The sequence below is a fragment of the Chaetodon trifascialis genome, chromosome 14 (assembly GCF_039877785.1).
Source record: "Chaetodon trifascialis isolate fChaTrf1 chromosome 14, fChaTrf1.hap1, whole genome shotgun sequence".
In the NCBI taxonomy this organism is placed as follows: domain Eukaryota; kingdom Metazoa; phylum Chordata; class Actinopteri; order Chaetodontiformes; family Chaetodontidae; genus Chaetodon; species Chaetodon trifascialis.
Window position 1 is genome coordinate 11,475,854 of NC_092069.1, and position 21,968 is coordinate 11,497,821.

Here is a 21,968-nt window from a genome sequence, read left to right on the forward strand (position 1 = left end):
TCTTCAAATGTGCTCATCTGTCTGGACATCAGTGTTCAACCAGATTGATTAGAGACTCATGTTGTTTCACATTTTGTTTTCAGGCCATATACCATTAACGAGACTTGTCTGACTTAGAGATACATGAATGGGGAGAAGTCCTCTCTGTCATCGCCACAGTTTGATCCATCCCTGAGCTTCATAAGACAAGGTTCACTGCCACAGAACCTGATGTAGTCTGCCACTGTGTCCATGTCTTCATCACAAATGTGTGTCTCTGCCTCACATCCATCAGCCGTGCACTCCGCTAGTGCCATGACACTGAATGAGAGATGTCATGGTGAATGAAAATGGCATGTGTTCACATGTAGAGCTAACATGTTTTGTATTTAACAGGCGTTTTTAAATGTGTGTTTGGATGGGCTCATGGTTGGTTGCTATGATTAGTTCACAAAGGGAATCATTTTATTGCTCTTTTATCATGATTCTCTTCATTCCAAATAGGAATTGTACTGTGTTTATAACTCATGCTCATACATGTACACACTGTACCTGCTTTTTCGATGATGTGATGAATTGTCATTAGTAATAACAGGAATCTTGATCATCGCCCAGGTTTTATCACAGTGCTAATAAAATGTCTGTTTTCCTTTGTTCCTCCAGACTCGCTGAGTCTCGCACTAACCCCCAGGTCCTGGACATTGGGGTAAACCCTCAGGACTTGAACACTGAAGAGTGCCTGTCCCCAGACAAATGGGACCAAGAGGACACAGACTTCACTGCACAAAAAGACACTTTTGGGTTCTAACGTGAAGCCTCTCCAAGAAGGGAAAACAGGGAAATGTGGAGAAATGGTGGAAGATCGTTCGGAAACTGAAGTGACAAAAGAGACGTTTGTGACGTCAGTGAGGTTTCCCACCTTCTCCCTGCTGCCAAGTCCTCTCATTGCTGCAGACTAGTAGCTCTCTGAAACTTCTGCATCTACGCAACCAGAGAAGGACGACATGAGCAGGCTGCTCTCAGACAGGCCAAAGCAATACAAACCAATTTATCCCTTTTCTATGAAACATGCAGTCATTTAATGTTTGTTACAGTCAGTGTATTACTTCCTTTTGTGTCTGTTTACCCATTCACTGTTCGTAACGTGTTTGTGGTCTGTGCTTGTGTACATTGCGTTAAACAAAGTGTGTGAGTGGATGTACAGTATATAAGTGTACAAAGTGAGATCTGAGAAGTATGACTTGAGTTTATATCAGTTCATTCAGTGTCAATAAGGTAAAGGTCAATAAGGGTGCTGTGACATGTTTGATTTACTTCCAGATGGAAAAATGTAACTGGATTAGAGAGAACACTTACTGGTGAAGCCACCAGTACACCAGTTCCAGTATTGGGCAAACAATAAAGTTACTACCTATGTGCTTCAAGGATTCAGCCTTTGGTTGGGCAGAAAAAGCTTTAAAAAAAAAAGTGTGTGTATGTGTTGTTCAAAGAGTGTTTGTGTAAAAAATGGATATGAACAAAATGACAATCTTATTTTCTTTCAAATGCAAAATCTATTTTTGCACTCAGCATTCATCCATTTTTAAAAGCACAGGTCATGTGAGGGAATTTAATGTCATTAAGCATCCAACTCATTTTTAAGGCTTACGTGCAGGCCTCTCTTCACTCTTCCCCTTGGACTTTCTGCCATTTTATTGCTTTTTTTCAATTTTGAATCACGGCGGATTCATTCAGCATTTTTCGCTGTTGTGTTGGTGGCAGTTTTGTGCCTCACAAGATTTTCAAAACTTCAAATACAAACACATTTCAGTCATAATATCCACTTGCAGGGGATGGAAGTTCAGCGTTGCTTTGTTTTTACTTGTTCATTTCAGTGTAGCAAGTTGAATCAATCCACTGTGATCAATAGTTGAAAAAACAAAACTTGAAGTCCAAGAGGGCGAGTGTGTTTTACTGGCTCTCTACCACTGTTAAATTATATTGTTACATTGACTTTGCTAGTTTACTATTTTTTCCAGGGATTGTTCCCAGTGTTATTTTTGGCATTTGTTTCTGTATGAATTTAATTTAATTCATTGATTTACATAAATTTCAATCAAAGTCAAAGTGTGTGTGTGTGTGTGATGTTTATTCCACAATCAGATTGTTGTATTTTTGCAAACTCTGATGTTCCTCTAACCCCAAATGCTTTGTGGTATCACTGTTGTCTGTCTGTCTGTCTGTTTGTTTGTTTGTTTGTTTGTTTGTTTGCATCTTTAGTCTCAGTGCAGCCAGCGCACAAGCTCGGAAGAAATATTTAAGCAGTGAAGGTTTGTGATGAACTGAATCTGGTCAAGCAGACATGTTGGCTTTCATGTTTTCAGATCTCTGGCAGCTCACAGCAGCACTTTGGAAATGTGTTAAGCTCATTAATGGTCTGTCAGTCCAAACACTGCTAACTGTCGGCATCTGACTGGTGCTGTCGACACTGTGAAAATTTTTTTTTTTAAGAGCACAGACACATTCAGTGAGTTACAAATGCAAGTTTTTCGATGACCCAGTTGAACTCAGAGAGAGATGCATCGCCCAGGCAGCAGAGAACATATGATTGCTAGCTAGTGGCAAACAAGCAAACTAAAGAGGAAACTCAACGGACCAGTGACTGACCCCAGTTCAGGTGTTGCACCACCTCAACATGGAGGGAAAATATTTACCATTTGAAATAATTTTAAAACGTTTAAAATCGTTTTTTTTTTTTTTTTTTTTTTTTAATTCAATACCCCCAGTGTCGTTTAAGTAATTAGCTTGTTACCTACTGGCTAATTAGCCAATAGCTAACAAGCTAACTTTGACGTTAGCTAACTTTAATGATTTAAGATTTAACAGTCAAAAGTTCAAATTCATGAATTTAGAGTAAATTTCTGTTATGTTTTAGCATAAATGATTGAAATTCTAACAAAGATGACTGTTTAAAACCATTTCTTCTGGAGCTTTTTATTCCAGGTCTCCACTTGGCCAGTGACTGCTCAGAGGTGGAAAGCTTCAAACCATGCATTCAGTGTAAATAACTGAAATTTTGTCTAAATAACTGAATACTGATTAAAATTACGGCGCAGAATAAACAACAAACTGACAGATGCCTTTTTTGAAGTAACATGTTTGGGGTAAACAAAGGACTGCATATTGTACAATCATACATTTCGCAAAGCTAACACCGTCATAGCTTTTCAGTGCAACAATCAATAGGCAATTAATAACATGATAATAATCGCTGGTTTGTCACAGGGCTGCCTTGGCTTTGATGGTTGCTGCATTGATGATAACAAAATGTATCTAAAGTCTCGGTTCAATGCTGTTGCATTAACTGATTGTGTGTTACTGATGTATGATGCTAACCCTTGTAATACCTCATCATATTTGTCCCCATTTACAATTCAAAGAAATTTCATTTGTAATATGACATACTGTCCAATAGTTGTTGTTTTTTAAAAAAAAAAAAAATCCAAAAGTTTAATAATAATAAGTGTTTTAAAGGAAGCAAGTTATTTTCTTCAACCAAAAACTCTGTCTGACAACATTAGGGAAAGGGTCCATACAGAGATAAACCTTTTCGTTAAAGAGTAAGATCCGTTTTGTCTTATCAGAATATTTGTTGACAACCCAACCAACAGGTGAGTCTTGCTCGGCCAGAGAGGAGCTCTAGCCTCCAGCCATCCACCTCTGGACAGCGCTGTGGAGGGCAGGTGGCAGCAAGTCGTCCACCCTCAGCACACAGGAGAGTTTGTCTGGAGCAATCCTTGAGCATAATCACTTTCTAATGAATCCCAGGAGGCATTTTAGAGGAGATCATTTAACAATAAGGCTGTTCATGTGGATGGACTTTTTTCCTCCAAGAAAATATGACTGACTTGTGAATAGTCTCAGTGTTTCTGTTGGCAGAGTGACCTCCACAACCTCCCTCAACCCAAATGACTTGACTGTTTGTTTTTACTAAACTAGTTTGATCTGTTCCTTTTCCTCCTCTGTCCATCTCGCTAACAACCTCGGGAAGGGAGGAGGAGGAGGAGGCAGCAGCATGTTAGATACCACAGACTCCATTTGACCTCATCTTAACTATGACTGCTTAGGATATAGTGCAAGAATTATTGGCATGGAGGATCGACACTGTGTTAACGCCACATCAGTAGGCTATGCATCCTATGAAAGTATCTGCAGGCATGTGCATCGTGTCTCTCACATGCTTACGCATATACATATGCGTTCTCAAGCACGTGCTATGAGAGCAGCAGACACAATCGAAACAGGAACCAAGTCTCCATAGTTCCTCCAGTGATCAAAAACCCCACAGGGTACCTGTTATTGAGATTGTACCGCCACTTTAACACTGCACACTCCGGACCTCTTGTGGCTGAAACTTTTCCAACACATTTTCTATGAGCTGCTTCGCTCCTGGTATTATATCAGGAGGCAGTATCAAGAGGAAACATATTAGTGTCAGCAATGCTTCTGTCTATGGTATTAGTGACATTTCAGCCTACAAGGCCGTAGGTTTGGTTTTCACTTTGGTAAGGACATTTTTTGTTGGACCGCTAATATGTGTACTTGTGAATGTTTGCATATGCTCTATAATTATTTGCTCTTTCATATGCATAATGTGCAAACACGCACGAGTAGCTTGTCTCTGCAAAATGTTTACTTTATTTGATCTGTATCTGCTTAAATAATTCTCCCAAACATGCTGTATATCAAACATCAAATATGCAGTGTCACATATTTCCGACAATTTTGTGTATGATGTGTATTTTTGTATCTATGTAATGTATGGATTTATTACAGAATGAAGGATTTTTTACAGAATGAAGCCAAACCACATTTTATGTACTCAACTAAGAATCTAGGAAGTAACCAATAGGATGGGGGGGCTACCCAAGCGCAGCTGACCAATGGGCTAACCGGAAGTTTAAAGTGGGCGTAACTTCCTGTTTGGAAGTCATATGACCAAATTGAAGTCGTATGATGTGAATTTTCCTGTCGTATCGAGCGTTTTCGGTGCCGGGACACAGTGTTCGGAGGAGCCATGTCTGTTCGGTATGTATGACAGAGATTTTAGCTCGTCTGTGGGAGTAAAACTCGCTGTTTTACACTTCTCCGTCTTTTGCTAGCTTGTTTGTCGGCCCTGCTGTTTGTCTCCGCGGTTGTTTTTTTGCTAACTTTACAACACAGCGACTGTAAACTCGAGTGACTCGTCATGATTTTGGAAATTGGAAAGTTTGGCCTAAATGGATAAAACGATACTTTTCATTTGTTGTTTTTGCCGATTTACGTGAGGAAACGTTCGCTCATCACTGTTTGAGGTCCAGACTCAAGGACCAGTAGAGCGGCACAAGTTGAAAAAAGTCGTTTCTAAGTTGAACATTTCCAGAGTTGAACGTGCGCCTTAGTGGAGCCTGGGTACACCTGTCGTTTGTCTGCAGCCATAGTGATGTTTTTCATGTGTGTTTAGTGGATGATGTGCTGTCTGGCTTTCCTTCGGCGGCTCTTGTAGGTGGTCCACACATTATGTTCTGCCACCTCCTGTTTACAGTCCCACCTGCAGCTGAGCGTCTCCTCGGCCTGACCTCTCTTAAACACGATGAATCCAGAGCAGCCGAGCAGCCCTCTTCCTCAGCCCAGTGCAGAGTACTTCTCATGGGACTACCGCCTCCAGCTGATTGGCCTGGGCTTTGCCTTCTATGCAGCAGTGTTCCTCCTGTCCCACCTCCTGTCTGTGGCTCTGTCCCACACCTACAACTCCCTGCTGGCTAAGGAGAAGGTTTTCTGGAACCTTGCAGCGACTCGGGCGGTGTTTGGCATCCAGAGCGCTGTGGCCGGCCTGCGGGCCCTGACAGAGGACTCGGTGTTAACCAGAGACAGAGTGAGGGGACAAGAGGACTGGTCGTGGTTCAATGTCCTCACAGCCACAGGTTTCTTTGTGTTTGAAAACGTGGCACTTCACGCCTCCAATGTGGTATTTCGGTCATTTGACCTTCCGCTGGCAACGCACCATTTCTTCGCCCTGTCCGGATATGCAGGGGCAGTGGTGTGGGATTCCCTGGGCCACTTCCTGCCGATGGTGACGCTGCTGCTGGAGATGAGCACACCATTCACCTGTATATCCTGGATGTTGCTGAAGGTACTTCATAGTGTCCTTGTGTTCACTACCTGTCATCACTCTGCTCTTTACATGTCTGACACATGGTTTCTTTCAGGGCTGCGACTAGCGATTGTTTTCATTCTCAATTAATCTGTCCATTATTTTCAGTCAGTGTATCCCAAAGCCCCAGATGACGTCCTCAGATGTCGTGTTAGAGTAATTTCATAGTTGACTAAACGATGAATTGATGATTGTTGCAGCTCTAGTTTCTTTCCTTCATCACATTGGAACAGTGCTTCCAGTAACAGATTATTGTTTGATGTGTGCAGAGTTCAAGCACGCTGAGTTGCACCTGATGCTGCTGGTTGATTATCTTTTTCTTACAGATTCTTGACAGTCAAATTACTGGAAGTGTCACCAGGTTCTAGTTCCTCATTGGTCTTGTGCACTTTGTGATTGTCAACAGGTTGTTTGCATACTTAGTAAAAGTTCTATGAAAAAAGATTGAGCCAGCACCCACACTTTCTCTGTTCCTCCTGCTCACAGGTTTGACTCGGCTACCCATAAATTACATGTGATGCTGCTTAAAATAAAAAGCAAGAAGTTTGTCTCCAATCCTTAGCATCATTTTCTCTCTCCGTCTTCCTCCCTGACAGGCTGGCTGGGCACGCACCCTGTTTTGGAGAGCCAACCAGTGGGTGATGATCCACATGTTCCACTGTCGCATGGTGCTCACCTACTACATGTGGTGGGTGAGCTTTGGCCACTGGGGAGAGCTCAGCACCCACGTGGCCTTGCCCCAGCGCGTGCTGTTCTTCAGTGGCCTCGCTCTGCTCACGCTTATCATCAACCCCATCTGGACACACAAGAAAACCATGCAGCTGCTCAATCCGGTGGACTGGAACTTTGGCAACAAGCCGGCACCCACAAACGGCGCCACGCAGGGTCAGTCGGAGGTTATCAAACCCCACGCCAGCTGAGGGGTGATGATGATAGTAAGGCAGGTGTTTTTAAGATTTATTCTGTTCTGACTTTTTTTTTAAAGTAAACTTAGCATTTCAAAAAAGCCCTGAAAGGTAAATCTTGTTGCATTGTTTTTTGGGAAGGAGTATTAATTTTCCATATGATTAGCAGGACTTTTAACATGTAGGAGTGGTGTAGGGCAGTGGAATCAGGCCCCTGCTCGTTTCTGTCACCTTCAGGACACCGTGTGTGAAATATCCACTTTGCCAGATTATTTATTCACAATAAAAAAAATACATGAGACGGCACCTCTTACAAGAGCCATTCAGAGCAACAAACTCAAACATTTAAAATCAGGAAAAAGTCAGTTTATGGAGTTATTTCCTTTGACTTCTTTTATTAAGTTAAAAGAAACACAATGAGCAGAACACCCCACATCTACAGTGTTTTAAAGCTTGACGTACTGAATTGCTTGAGGAGATATTGCACTATAAATATTTTCATCTGCTCACAGCTGCTTTTGGTCCAGTTGATCTTTCAGGAAGAAGAAGTCTCAGAACATGTGAACTTGTTGATATGACATAAGGGAGAAACCAGTGGTAAAACCACCCAGTAGTCTTTGTCAGACAGGGCTCCATTGGTGCCTTTACAACAGACACAGACAACATCATTCAGCACTCATTGGGTGGTGTGGGCAGGAAAATTGGTTTAAGTTTAAGAATGGGCTTCTATAGGTGAGCTATTGGAGTTATCAGATCACTAAGTGGACAATTAGATCTGCCCATTCATAAGTCATATTGGTGTTTTTGGGCTGTGAATCTTCTCTAAATAGAGAGGGAAATGTTTACCGTGGTCATGAAAGAAAAGGCCTTGTTCACAGAATCTTCTTTGTTGGTGGACAACAGCTCAGGCTGGTCCACCACACAAAGGTTTCTTTGTCTGAACACGGAGAAAACTGAAGCAGTGTTGATGCTAAGAGAATAACCAAGCAGCATTTTGCTCATGGTTATTTTTTTTTGGTAATATGAGTCATATAGAGTGTTATTTCTGCTGATGCCACACCAATATTTCAATAATATTTTGGTTTTGTGTTTTTCACACAATGGCCTCATTGTACTGGAAATATTGGCCCTGTGTGTTTGGTATGTCCTGTGTCATGGACTATATCTGGCATACGTGTTCATTCTTGTCACTCTGCTGCAGAGTTTCACATCCTTTCACAGACAATTTATTAGACTGCTCAGCCAGGTGTCAGTAACAGCATTGCTACTGTTGCTCGTGTGTAATAATGTTAATAAGCTCTAGAATTGCAGACATTGTATTTTTACCTTTAGTATTAATCTATGTTAATTTTTTTTCTAGTACCCTGAATTTGGCCTGAGGGCCAACTCAAAGTTAAGTATAACTCAGTCCACTGCGGTGGTTACTGAACAGTTGAAGACATGGAAGGAAGCTTTTGTATGTTATTTTATTGCTTGCTGTTTCTCACAAGAAGCTGGTTTACTGAGTTATCTGTGTAAGTTTGTTGAGTCGAATCCGGAACCCCCTCAAATCTGAAACTTTGGCCAATGTTAGACGAAATGTGCTGTGTTTTACTCATCAGCTGAACCCAGATAAGTCACCTGCATCATGAAGAAGGTGTCAGGATGACTGAGATGAAGATACACTGTTTTGTACTTTTGTGCACACGGTGCAGCCTCAGTGGGTGAATCGACACAAGTCTTAAGAAAAAGTATTTCTAACATTTGAAAGTATTTTTATTACTTTATTTATGAATAAAATTATTCTCTGTCCTCTCACTGTACATCTGGTGTTGCTATATCATTACTAAAAAATACTGATACCAGACTGTTTTGTCACTGCATTTCATTTGTTATGACAGTGTAGAAAATTATGGGGTGGGTGAATGATTCCCTGTAAATTATACACCATATTTCAGACTAAAATAAAATGTTTTCACACATACAGTATTGTGTAAGCTTAATTCATGCTTCCACTTTGTAAAGGCTGTGCAATAGAGCATCTGCCTGTAGGTGGCAGAATGGGAATAGTTATCTCTTTAGTATGTCTCCCTATTTTTTTCCCCCATTTGATGACTTCAAAGAGTTTGACATGTCCAGTCCAAATTTCAGTATCATTAAAATATTTTTGAAAAGAACTTTTAATGGGTTCTTTTTCCAAAGCAGAAAAATATATTTCAAATGAATTGCTGGTCTCCTTTCAAATTGCATATGAAAACTGATAGGTTTTGTGTTTGTGTGCAGAGTTTGGAGGAAAAAAGGCTTTTACATAGGAGATCGCAAAATTAAAAAATATACAGGTTTCAGTGTAGTGAAATGTTTGGACTGTGGATGAAGGGGAGAAGTCTGTGAATTTGTTAAAACTGCCATTCAGTCTGGAGCTGAAGGAGTTCTTTTTGCTCTAAAACAAATCAGAAGAAACAAAAGTTAGTGTAGACTTATCAATGTCTCGTTGCATGTTATCACATTAATTCAGTGAAGTTATTTCCCTTACCCTCAGTTATTTAACCCCTTTCTGGATGCTGTTTCAATAAAGCATGATAAGAGGAAACAAACATTTCCTAAAATCAGACTAGAAAATACTACTTATTTTCCAGTCAAAAGGGCAAAAATGTTGGTTTGTTTACAAGCCAGACTCTCTGCACACTTAGACAAAACCTGAACGCATCATCTGCAGACAGCTGTTTCGAGCGGAGCCACCTCACACGTCACGTGGGCAGTCTGGAACTCCTCTCTGCGACCCGAGCCGATCCCACCGGAGAAGACGCCGGAAGATTGATTGACGTTCCATACAGCCAATCCCAGCTTGCTCATGTCGACCCATAGGCCAATCAGCTACTTATTGGAGGCAAAGGGGTTTTCATGGATGGAGTCAGTTTACAACGAAGAGAGTGAAGTTAGGAGGACGCTGAGCGAGAAGTGGATGTGTTTTGATGTGGTTTAAGTTGTGTTGAAGTTAGAAATGCATTACGTTTAACACTTGTGTGGTGTTACGGCGAAGGAATAAGGAAATTCTTCTGGAAAAAAGTCATAAAATGGTGAGTTGAGGACTTTTTCTAAGTTTCTAGCAAAGTTTAAAATGTCCCTAACATACCTGTTTTGCTAACTCTAAGTGAAGTTCATGTTAGCAGTACGTAACATAAGACTAAATATTTGATGAAAAGACGTGTGAAGTGTGTCTCCTGTGTTTTATAGTGACTTAAATGTATTTTTGTTGTGTAAAGCTGTGTATTGGGAGATGGCTATAACGTGGCGCCTCAGCTAACTGCCATCACTGTCAACTATCTGCTCCAGGAAAGACACTCACTACTTTTCTCCACGCAGTCAGGTTTATTAATGCGTCCTTATCCCGAAATGAACTGTTACAGGAAAATCTCAGCTAAAGTCTTTCCGAGTTTTTGTTGAACATATCAACTGAACAGGATCCTAACATATGCATTTCCGCAGACTCTGTCATGTAACATGATAGACGTCTCAGTGTTGAGCACAGCGTCATAGTCTTCTGAACCCGCTGTCCCTCTTCAAGGATGCAGTTGCAGGTGCAAGATACCCTTTTGCCTTTATAAGACTGACTGAAAAGAAGATTGATAGTCACCATTGCTTAATTATACAAAACATGCATAGTATATGTTAGAATCCCTGTAGACTTTAACACTCACCTAAAATTAACAAGTGGCAAGTTAACAAGTGGCGATGTCCTCCTGAGCTGCAGCAGTCAGCCAACCACAAATTCAAGTAGTCATGCATAGCATTCCTCAGTGAAAGCCCTGCACAGCTCCAGTCAACTGGAAGATCCATCGAAAACAGGTAATAAAACCGTGATTTCATTCAACTGTGTCTCTTAGTAATTGTCTTTCTGCACAGCAAAAGACCAGTGCTTTCAGGAATCCATTATGCTGAGTTTAGCCTTCAAAAATAGTCTAACACTGAGCACTTTGATCTTCTTTTGTATTGTCTGCTCTCATGCATGTCCAGTTCACTTGGTCAGTACGTGAGTCATATGTAACATTCAGGGGGTCACATACACACACAGACACACACACACACACATGCATGTACACAGAAATCTCCACTGGGAATTTGTTTAGCAAATAAGCAGGGTGGCCTGGCTGCAAATACAGATGCTTAATACCTCTCCCCTCTGTAGTAACACCTAGCGAGGGCTGTCCAGGCAGCACAGATGGTTTTTTTCTTTGCTCAGTTTACTAATGTAAGCACTCATGTAAGTGATGTAGTCACAGTCCTTCTTCATCAAACCAAAGCTGCTTTCTCTCATAGTGAATGTTTTCAGACACCTTTGGGACAAAACTGCTGGTGCTTTGGGGAAACATGTCAGCAATCAGTGCAAATGCTATTTTCCATATCTGTTGCATGGATGCTTAGGGATCTAGGGGTTTTAGCATCTTATCAATCCTTTTGTCATCGCCTTGAAAACATTCAGTATAGCCAGCTGCAGTATCCTCTCCTGTTGTTCTAGTCTGTGAACACAGATGCAGTTCAGTGGAGAGATGCTAGGACTTGCTAATTGCCAAAGCAATTGTGACGAGACAGTAACTCCACTTTTCCATGAGCGGCTCATAGAAATGCCTTCTGTTTACCATGACTAAGCTTGGGGTGTCAGAGCACACAGTGCTTGAGCAGAGGAGCATGCCATTCATTTTTAGAAAGGCCATTATGGATTCATTGTCCACCCACTACCCCACCAAGGATCCACTGAGATAAGATATGGATTAGCACCATAGTTTAGAAACAGCTGAGAAAGGAAAGCCAATGCTCTCCAGCAGGTGGACATGTAAAATCACTCACATAACACACACTTGAGTAGTTGAGAACATGTGTCAGATTTAGTGCATAATGGAGATTATTGGGTATGCACCTTACAATACACTCTATACTCCCTGTCAAGATTATTTTATGGTATTTTAGCCCATATTTGACAGCAGACAATATAGAGAGATGTGAGAAATGAGGGGGAGGGGTGGAGAGGGATTTGACATGTCACCAAAGACTCAGATGGAACTGAACCATATACATTGCAGTTATATGGTTCATGGTGGGCTTCATAAACCACTTAATTACCAAGATGCCTAATTCCCACCATCCAAATGTCTGTGTTCATACCGAATTCTTTGAACAGAGCTACAGAAGACGACTGCACAGTAAAGTGAGGGGTCGATGGCAGTCTTGGTTTCAGAAAGTGTCAGCAACATTTGAAGTGCGCCATGACCAGCACCCTTGACGATCACGTTTTCCTGTGGTCATTTATTGTTATCACACAGAGTAGCTCCATTCATATTCAAATGAATTCAGAGCTTAAATCCAGCCAGTCAACCGAGGCTCTTTGAAGCAGCTGCTTATCCACTGCTCACCACACACTATATAGTGTTCCTCTGGTGACATGTTGGGCTCTGAAAGCTTTGGTGTGGCTCACTGAGAGGGTGGAGACCAGTTAGGAGTGACAGCCAAGACTGTGGTTACTTGTGTTTTCAAATAGTCATTAGGTTTCAAATATTTTACAGCCCCAGTCTTTCAGTTTGCACAGTGAGTCCCAAGCCAGGAGATCCTTGTCAGTACTTTGTCTCTTTTACTGAGAACAGAATCTGCCTCCAAGTTGAAGCCAATTTAAAAAAATAAGCATTAAGGTCTTAACATTTAAAATGCCACTGTGATAGTATTGATCTCAGGATGTGTTTAACTGGCTCCTGCAGTGTTGTGTGATGCATCATAAGGGTTATACTACATACTGAAATGTGGCTTTGCAAACATGGCTTCAGAGCTTGTTGCCTCTCACGTGTCCAATAGATCACACCTCTGACATCACATGAAAGGACTCAATACTTGCGGGTCTGATTATTGAAGTGTTTTCCCTGTAATCAACACCCATTAAGCCTGTAATTATAACTGGTAGCTGATGGGGAACGCCAGACTCATCCGCTGCTCTGTTGTTTGTTCAGTTTGTGGAGGGTATGTTTCTGAGTCGGGGAGTAGGTGGAGGCTTAAGTTTCAAGTGTGCATGAGGATGCTACTACAGAAACAAGAGAAGATGACATTATGAGGAGCATGGCTTACTTAGCTGTGATTTCAGGGTCAGGGTGGGAGGTGAAGTGTGGCGTGTTGTCAAGGCTGGTTTGCTCAGACACTGTGATACTGTGAAGGTTGCAAGGTTGGTCCTGAATGAGCCCCAGAGCTTTTGATTTGAGGCTTCAGGAGCAGGCTATGCTACCTGGCACAGCACACAACCAATGGATGTCCATCATCTCGTCACCATGTTGCACACAGTTCAAGGAAACACAAGCAGTGGGTTGCAAACACTGGTTTGCTCAGTTGTTTTACAGCACAAGCAATTTATATGACACATAAACTACACAAACCATCAGTACAAGGCACTTGTAGCAGTACTGTTATTTTCCAGCTCTTTACTTTAATCATGACGAGTCTAGAAAGAGGCTAGAAGGAGGTACCTTTTTTTCCTTTTTAGTATGCTGCAGGATGCTGTCCTGTCCTCCCCTGAACTTCCCCACAAATGCTTAAATAAATTCCACTACTTTGTTAAGCCCGTCCATCTACTCTTTGTAGGCCTGGGATGTGCTGTTTTCGGTCGAGGCCTTATTACTGTAATCCTGGCAGAAGGAGAAGATTGGGACACACTGCACAATAAAACATTCAGTCAAAGAGCTGCAAAGCCGAAGACAGACACACAGCAGACTGCAAGTCTCTCTCTCCCATACCACCCTCTCCTCCAGGCTTTTGTTTATGACTTTCAGCCCGAGTGTGGAATGCCACTTGTCATTAAGTGCGCTCCAGAAAACCCCACAGACCAATCAGAGCCCCTTGCAGAACCAGGGTGTTTGATTGGAGAATAGCTCTCAGCAACACACACAATTCAGTTTTGACTGATCTCTGGTAGCCATGAGTGATGGGTAAGGGGTTTGGGGCAGATCAGGAAAGTTTGTGTTTGTTAGTGTTTTTCTAATTTTTTCAAATCCAGGTTGGTAAACTAGGTAAATTTCAAGAAATCTGTAATGAAAGGTATTGAGAAATGTGAGCTGTGTCTGTTCCATCGTTCCTTTTGTGTAATTTGTGCATTTTTATGAATTTGTAGAAAGGTGAGCATGTGTGCTCACTCAGCCCCTCCTTGATCTAAAATTGTTATATATGTTTTTGCAGTGTCGGATTGAAAAAAAATCCAATGAATGTAGTTAATTAAGGGTTAATCTTCCCTTTTTGAAATAGAGAAATCTGCAAGAACTTTGCAGTTGACCTTTAAAGTGCCATCCTAGAGACAGGTGTAGAATTATCATGATGACTTAACATAGGTGGCAATTAGTCCTCCACGCTATGGAATATGTTAACAATATTTATGGTACATGCGTATAGATTGTAATATAATTTGTATGGTACATACATACTGTGAACATGTATTTGATCCTTGCCGTTGCCTGTGCTTTAACATGGGTTATTAGGAATACACAGGTGAGCAAATTGTCTGCATTACACCAGCAAGCCGGATGACTGTTTTCCTGCCTGCAGAGCTCAACTCTGCCTTCCTAGCATGTTATGACACGCTTAGCTGAGTCTGTCATCAACTGTATGGTTGATACTTCCCTGGTGTCTTCTGCTTTGTCCTCGATCATTGCTTACAGATTAGACTGTAACGCAATACCTTTTAATGACACACCGAACAGATTAGCAGAGCGATTATAAATTAATTATGATGACTATGTTGTTGTCCTCTCTGTAAGGGTTTATAAGCTACACCTGCTCACCTGCCTGCTTTGGTTGCACAGTGTAAATGTGACACTGTTTACTGTGCTGCAGTGCAGAGAGGTCGCTGACAGATGTTACAGATGCAGGGAGGGCTTTGGTCGAGTTGGTCATCTCCCTGGGCTGAGCCAGGTGCTTGTACATATGGTGCACACCACACCACAGGCCATGAAGGGTGTAATTTGTGGAAAGGTGCATTTAGTTCTCTTCAAGAAGCAGGTAAAAATAACGAAAACCAGAGTAAATACTGGAGAGAGGAGGAGTGGAGGGATCTGCAGAGCGGTTTTAAAGCTGGAGTGAGGAAGGCTTTCTTTGCTTCTGGGCTTAAGAAGGCAGTCAAACACAGAGCCGCTGTGTTGTCTTAATGCATATTACAGAGGAAAAAGAATGTAAAAAGAGAGAGAGAGCACACCTGAATGCTTTTCTTTCCATCCCTCCCTTCCTTTTCCTGCTGTCCTAGACCTCAAACAATGCATTTGAAGGGAGAGATGAGTCACCACTCAAGGCTCCTGTCAGGGCTAGGCTGCAAGTTGTCGCTCCAAAATGTGCCAGTCACTTTACAACCATGTGTTTTATGTAACTACCTGTTACACACGTCATGTTTCTCAGGCACCACATTACGCATAAAGAGGGCCTCATCGGACCATGTAATATTGGAGCTGCCCCCCCCTTCGGATTCTTCTCTATTGTGTAGGCTAATTTCTCCTCAGGCGATGCATACTCTACCTGCTTGTTAGCGCTAGCATCATCTGTCAGCCGCACTGTATTCAGCAGACACTGGCCCTGTGTTTTCACATCCACTGTTCTGGCCTTGCGCCCGGTGAATAGGGTGGAGGACAGAGAAGCAGAGGATTTCACATTATTTGTAGACAAAACAGGCTTTGAGACTCAGAATGAGTTATCCTTGGGATCTTGCTTGCGTGTACGCTTGTCTTAGTCAGAAGTAGACTAGCTGTGCTCTTCTGTTGTGGCTTATGTTGAACTATAGAGATTGCATGCATGTAATAAATGAGACACACATACCACAACAATGGCTGCTTTATGCCACAGCATGAAGTCATGAATCTGTCATCTGTTCTTGTGGATGCAAGGAAGCTGAAGAAGTCTGGAAATAGCACCACCTTTTTTTAGAGGAGGCCTTGACAGAAACTGTCACCTCTGGATACAAATTGTGCATCTGCAAACAAAGGCTGTGCTGCCGAGGAATGCGATGTTTCTCATGCCCATGCAGGTCCAAAGGTCTCTCCTGTCTCAGCATGCCAATGACATTTCCCTGGGCCAAAATGTGTGATTGCTGTAGAGTCAAAACGTCACATTGACCTCTGCACCCTAAATGCTCATACGTACTGTAGCCATGTCAAGAGTCAGTTCTGTATGTAGGGTATTGGGAGGGGAGGGGAAACCTAATTATGAGAACATTCTTGGGTTTTGGTTTACATTAAAATATTTTTCACAGCCTGGAGCATAACTTAACCTTTTTGATAATTAAGCATGAGAATGGATTTTTTCCAGGGCCTGAACACTAATGCATGGTTGTGGTAGAAGCAGCGGTTGCCTTTAGCTGTGTTTGGTTGTCTGATCTACACCTGATTGTTTTTGAACTCCTGAAGAAGATGTGCAATGTAAGTAGTTGTGGAAAACTAATTTAAGCCTCATTTTGATAAGACCACAACTGAGTGAAGTAATGGAGGGATGCGTGTTTACTGCTGACTTACTTTGAATCAATTAGTTACCACAATAAACAGAGTTCAAATCTGAACGTGAACCTGATTTGAATAACTTTGCTCTCACTGCAGCCCCCCACCCCCCCACCCCCACCCCCACACACACCATAGGGTACGGCCTATCAATTACAATGGTGGCAAGCCTGTTTATACCCATGACATCACACACGCCCACAATTAGCATATGAGAATGTTGTGTACACTTCAGCACATGGTCGTCAACAGTCCCCAGGAGCACTATGAGACCTTCTTTTGTTTTCATTCACTCGTTCATTTGTGTGAATTAGCTTTGGTTCAGATTGTGATGTTGACACAAAAGGTACCAGACCGTGACGACAACACAGCCACGCTCCTCTGATGACAAAGCGCTGCTTACATTGAGTAACAAGGGCGGTTGCGCTTTCAGGGACTGATGGACTAACATATGCTGAGTCACGAGTGGCTAAGTCATGATGTATGGAAACATTCTTCACTGCTTGATTCATTTGGAAATACTGTGCATATAAACCCGCCTATTTTGCCATTTTATGACGTTTGTCTTTTTCTTGTAGGAATGTGTGTCGGCGTAGCTGATCCCCTTCATGCTGCTGACTGAAGAGTTTCTGCAGGACAAGAGCGGCAAGCATGGACGTGGAAGACTTTCCTCCCCCACCTCCTGAAAGTAAAGTCAACAAAGCTTTGTCACTCACACGATGCACTTTTCCCCTCTCAACTTCACAGACCAACTTGGGAAACAAGCAAACATGGTATTGATATTGGCTGGTTAGCTCAGTTGGTTAGAGCGTGGTGCTAAAAATGCCAAGCTTGTGGGTTTGATCCCTGTACTTGCTGTGAATTTTGAGCTGAGGTTTGTAAAACCACATGAGTTGAATGTGATTCCAGTACACACAGTGTATTTATTTACACACTAATTTTTCAAGCAAAAATGACAAACGTTCTATAATTTCTAAATTGTGAAGATTTTCTGCTTTTCATGTCCTGCATGATTATAAGATGAATACCTCTGGGCTTAGACTGTTGGTCAAACAAAGCTAGAAATATGAAGACATGACGTTGGACGAAAGGAAACAGTGACAGACATTTTTCACTGCTTTCTGAAATGTTATGGATTATTTGTAGATTAATAAATCATTTGCAGATTAATCAAACTGATATGAATCACCCAGATGAATTTATGTTGACAGTGTTTCTTGTTCATATGTGTTTGGTAGAGTCTTTTTCCAGACAAATTACAGTCTTACATCACCTGCTAGCAGGTAGGACTGTCTGTAGGACCTCTTGTGGTCAGGAATCACTTCCTGTAGGACTGGTGAAGCCGGACAGCATGAGTAAACAACACAGATTCCTCTCCTCTGCTTCTCCACCGCTGTGGAGTGTGTGGGCAGAGGAGCGAGGGAGGACGGAGGGTGAAATGTGCTGCGGTGCTGCGAATACCAGACAATGTGCCTCAGTATCAGGCTGAATACAGCAGCAGCGGCACGCACACACATACACACAAATCACACAGCCTCCAGGGATAGACACAGGCCAGAGAAATGCTTCGTCTCCAGCTGGCCAGTCACTTGCTTTGTTGCCAGGACGATGCGAGAGCGGATTGTAACCCGGTGACTCATTTGAGCGGACCATTATGTTGCAGAGTGGAGATGTGGCCCACAGAACAGAATCCATATTGTGATTATGAATTGACAATGGACAACTCGGCAAGGGTATGTGTGTCAGCGTGCACACACACTTGCACGTACAGTGTATAACTCCATGAGCTTGTACTTTGCACAGATGTAGGCAGATGACAGAACCCTTCAAAGTGATAAAATATATATATATACACACACACACACACACACACACACACACACACACACACACACACACACACACACACATTTTTTTTTAGGCATGGGGGATGAATGGTCAAAGGTCATCATCCAGACCAGTCTCTATAATTAAGCTACAGTCAGGCATACCCATATGACCGACCAATGATCTCCTCGACCCATCGTTGCAGATGTACTATTGAATGGCCTGTTGTGACTTGTCATCTGGCCAGATCCAATCAAATCATGTCCTGTTCTGTCCTGGCACAGTCAAGTGTTTCACATTGACACCACAGAGAGGATCTTAGTGCATATTGGGGCAATTATTAGCATATGAATATACATGCTGCACTCTTAGAGCACTGACTGTCAGCCAGTTTAGCTGTGCCTTATCTCTGAGTCCCACACCATTCATTATTGCACAGATGGAAACAGACAGATAGCATCTCTGTTTCCAGGTTTGTTCTTTGTAGCTCTCGTGGCGTACACCTGAAGTCATGGGTGCAGATGGACCCGGGGTCACAGTTTTGACCTGGAACATTAGTCACAGACCGTTCCCTCACGCGCTGACTGCAGGGTGGAACGACTGGCTGTCAGAGCCTGAGGGAACCATGCTGGTGATTTAGAGCTGTGTACGTTGCTGTGAGGGACTTCAAAGTGATCTGGCTTGTGAGAGGGTGTTTTATTTGAGTTAAGATTTACTTGGTCGCTATCAGTGGACCGCTCATGCCCGGAGGCCGAACACAGCATGTTGCAACAGTGAGCATGCTTCTTTTCATGGTCAGTGTGTGTAAAGAATAACCTTATCAGCTAAACGTTAAATGGTCACATGAATGCTTAAGTTGAGTCCAGCAGAAAGAATATGGAAATGTTGGAAAAGTGTAATAGATACTGACATGTGTCAAAGGGGAAAGGTGCACCTCAAGTGTGAGAGGAAGGTTTTATAGAGGATTTACAAAGATATTCAGCTGTGACTGAGAGGTCAAAATGCCGAAACCCGGGATCGAACCAGGGACCTTTAGATCTTCAGTCTAACGCTCTCCCAACTGAGCTATTTCGGCTTCTGATGTTTTGTCAGACATTTCACCAGCTAGTCTGGGACGTGAACTGGGAATTTTCTGTTTTCTTTAGGAGCACAGTCAGGATATGAGAGCAGGACCTTAGACATGAAGTTAACACCATCAAGCTGTGACTACTGATGAAAGTGCTCACAAAGAATTTGTAGTATGCTTGAGAGCAAAATTGTGACAAAGATATAATATCATTCTAAAAGTAAGGGAGACCTCCAAAATGTTGGCTCTCCTCAGGAAAATCACGGTTGAATGGTGGGAATGGGAATTCAGTCCATTTTAAACTGTCGGTTTTGGCTCAGTTTATATTTCTGTGAACCCTGTTTAAATGATTACCTAACATTTTCCATAACATTGAATTCAGGTTGAAGTTTTGGAATGTTTTCTCTGCTTCAGTCCTTTTTTTTCCTGTCACGTCTCTCCTGAATGAAACCTAAAATACTGTCTGTACTCATTCAGCTCTCAGGCCCCAAACATGCAGCCAGCTGATCAAAGTTGAGCCAGTTCATTGCTAATCCTTTTACTCTCTCTCGGTCTTTATTGAGTTCACTCACACTCTATTCATCAGATCAGTAATAATGCAAAACTCAGGCTGTACTCCCCACTGGAGGGAGGAGCAGCTCTCTTTCCTGCTGGCCTAATTGCAGTGTGGAAACTGGAGAGAGATTTGTTGTTCCCTTCCTGTCTGCTGCCAAGCGAGCACTCTGATATGACGCCTTTGAACGCTCGCTACATCTTGTAGCTCTGCCCTAGTTTGTTTTTGCTATAAAGTCGAGCAGCTTATGTGCAGATCCTTGATGTAAACATTTCTCTAAGAAAGCATACTGCTGCAGTAGATCCCACCCTTAATTATAAGTCTGTATGTGGCGCAGTCCTTTAAATTTAACAGCCCAAGGACTGTAACTGCCACCCAGTGTGTGTCTGTTCGCTGTCTGTTTAGCCAAACCCCCCAAAGCACACAGTGTGGTGTGATGATGCGTTATGTATGTTATTAGTCTAAGATTATTAGTAAAGTCTTTTTAACACAAGGGGTCACCTGCCTGTTACAATAGACAAAGGTTACAACTTTCAGAAGTTTAGTGCTCTGTGTGTCGTTTCCTTGATGCCTCTCATTCACAACAACACTTTGTATACTGCAACTGAAGGACTTCTAACTGTAATCTAACTGTCTCGTAGTCTTTGCCCATTTTATATACATACACACACACACACACACACACACACACACACACACACACACACACACACACACACACACACATATATATGTATTTTATAACATGAGGATCCCAGAGAGGCTGAGTCTTTCTGAAATAAAGATGGGGAGGGGTTCAATATGTGACAGACTGTGCCAGCAAATAGTGCAAGAATTTAAGGCAAATGTTTCTCAATGTAAAATTACAAAGAATGTGGGGATTTCATTGTCTACAGTACATAATGTGATTAAAAGATTCACCGAATCTGAAGAAATCTCTGTATGCAACGGACAAGGACCAAAACCAATATTGGATGGCTGTGTTTTTCAGGCCCTCAGACGGCACTGCACTCAAAGCAGACAGGATTCTGTCGTGGACATCACTACATGGGCTCACTTTCTCTGGTCCTGAGCTCATTTAAGATGACAGCAGTTGGTCTCCTCAGTTCTCAAACGCTTACTGAGTGTCTCTGTTTCCAGTGCTGGCAGACAGCGTCCCTTTTGCAGATGAAGATGAGGGGGAAGCCTTCGACTTTGATGACAGTGGTGACGACATTCCTGAGGCTGACCGTCCACCCCCTGCACCTCCAGCTCCTCTAGCCCCCAGCAGCGCAGATCAGAGTGAGGACAAAGTGGTGGCCAGTCCCCCTGATGCCCATCTCCCCAGCCCTGACCCCCCAGCTCCTTCTACCACATCTGACACAGCTCCAGCATCAGCAACAGTGGCCACAAGCAGATCCTCCACAGCAGGAGGGGAGGGGGCATCTGCTGCGGAGGGGACTGATGATAAAGAGACAGATTTACCACCACCCCCTCCTCTTGATGATGACGCAGAGACAGATCCTGGAAGAGCAGGTTTGCAGCTCAAAAGTGTTGACATTTTATTGTTGGCTCTGGGGGAGTGAGAGTATTTGCATCCCATTTTAGCCTTTCCCTGAAGAAGAAACCCCTCTGCACTACAGTTGGCAATTAGTTGACTGCAAATCATGCTTTGAATACGTCTGATATTTTCTAAAAGCAATCAAAAATTCTCCACATTCTTCTGTCATGTTTGTATGTATTATCTGGCTCTAAACCAGCCCATTACACTCAGGATAAAGTGGGGCAGTCTGTCTCGCATGACGCCTTGTATCTCCGGCTGCCTGCTGTTAGAAGTTGTCTGGCTTTTATCACTGAAAACCGTGACAGCAGCAGCAGGCAGGGCCAGGCTCTTCTTATTCTCACTCATTCGCTCACTCGCTCTGTAGTGAAAGGATGTTAACACTGCACTAGTTTTTCAGCTTTTTCTCCTTTTAAAGCGTTGCTTTTTGACTTTTTTGACAGCGTA

At 42.6% G+C, this 21,968-nt stretch overlaps 3 protein-coding genes and 1 non-coding gene across 9 annotated transcripts in view; 3 read left to right on the forward strand and 1 right to left on the reverse strand.

Annotated features, from left to right (window-relative positions):
* ldlrap1b (low density lipoprotein receptor adaptor protein 1b) overlaps positions 1 to 2,082 on the forward strand; it is a 31,502-nt gene extending 29,420 nt beyond the window's left edge. For all 4 annotated transcript variants that reach the window (XM_070978767.1, XM_070978768.1, XM_070978766.1 and 1 more), the window contains one exon: positions 643 to 2,082. In XM_070978767.1, the coding sequence (XP_070834868.1) occupies positions 643 to 787 (145 nt within the window). In that variant the 3' untranslated portion in view covers positions 788 to 2,082. The remainder of the gene's footprint in view (positions 1 to 642) is intronic.
* Positions 2,083 to 4,920: 2,838 nt separating this feature from the next.
* LOC139341796 (protein CLN8-like) lies at positions 4,921 to 9,020 on the forward strand. Of its 2 annotated transcripts, none has more exons than XM_070978472.1 (3): positions 4,921 to 5,046; positions 5,504 to 6,130; positions 6,748 to 9,020. In XM_070978472.1, the coding sequence occupies exons 2-3, from the start codon at positions 5,591 to 5,593 to the stop codon at positions 7,069 to 7,071; spliced, it is 864 nt and encodes a 287-aa protein (XP_070834573.1). In that variant the 5' UTR covers positions 4,921 to 5,046; positions 5,504 to 5,590; the 3' UTR covers positions 7,072 to 9,020. The 2 variants fall into 2 exon arrangements, with proteins under 2 accessions (XP_070834573.1, XP_070834572.1); XM_070978471.1 differs by having other exon boundaries at positions 4,956 to 5,046; positions 5,543 to 6,130; positions 6,748 to 9,014.
* Positions 9,021 to 9,987: 967 nt separating this feature from the next.
* Positions 9,988 to 21,968, forward strand: part of arhgef10 (Rho guanine nucleotide exchange factor (GEF) 10) — a 47,206-nt gene continuing 35,225 nt past the window's right edge. For both annotated transcript variants that reach the window (XM_070979887.1, XM_070979888.1), the window contains exons 1-3: positions 9,988 to 10,112; positions 17,114 to 17,223; positions 21,122 to 21,496. In XM_070979887.1, the coding sequence (XP_070835988.1) occupies positions 17,187 to 17,223; positions 21,122 to 21,496 (412 nt within the window). In that variant the 5' untranslated portion in view covers positions 9,988 to 10,112; positions 17,114 to 17,186. The remainder of the gene's footprint in view (positions 10,113 to 17,113; positions 17,224 to 21,121; positions 21,497 to 21,968) is intronic.
* On the reverse strand, positions 19,365 to 19,437 carry trnaf-gaa (transfer RNA phenylalanine (anticodon GAA)). Its single transcript has one exon. It is a non-coding gene; the product is annotated as a tRNA-Phe (tRNA).

Excerpts from the sequence above, each read along its gene's own strand:
- LOC139341796 (XM_070978472.1), top strand. The coding sequence starts at position 5,591 with ATGAATCCAGAGCAGCCGAGCAGCCCTCTTCCTCAGCCCAGTGCAGAG. Across the intron at positions 6,131-6,747 it reads TATCCTGGATGTTGCTGAAG|GCTGGCTGGGCACGCACCCT; the intron begins GTACTTCATAGT and ends CCTCCCTGACAG.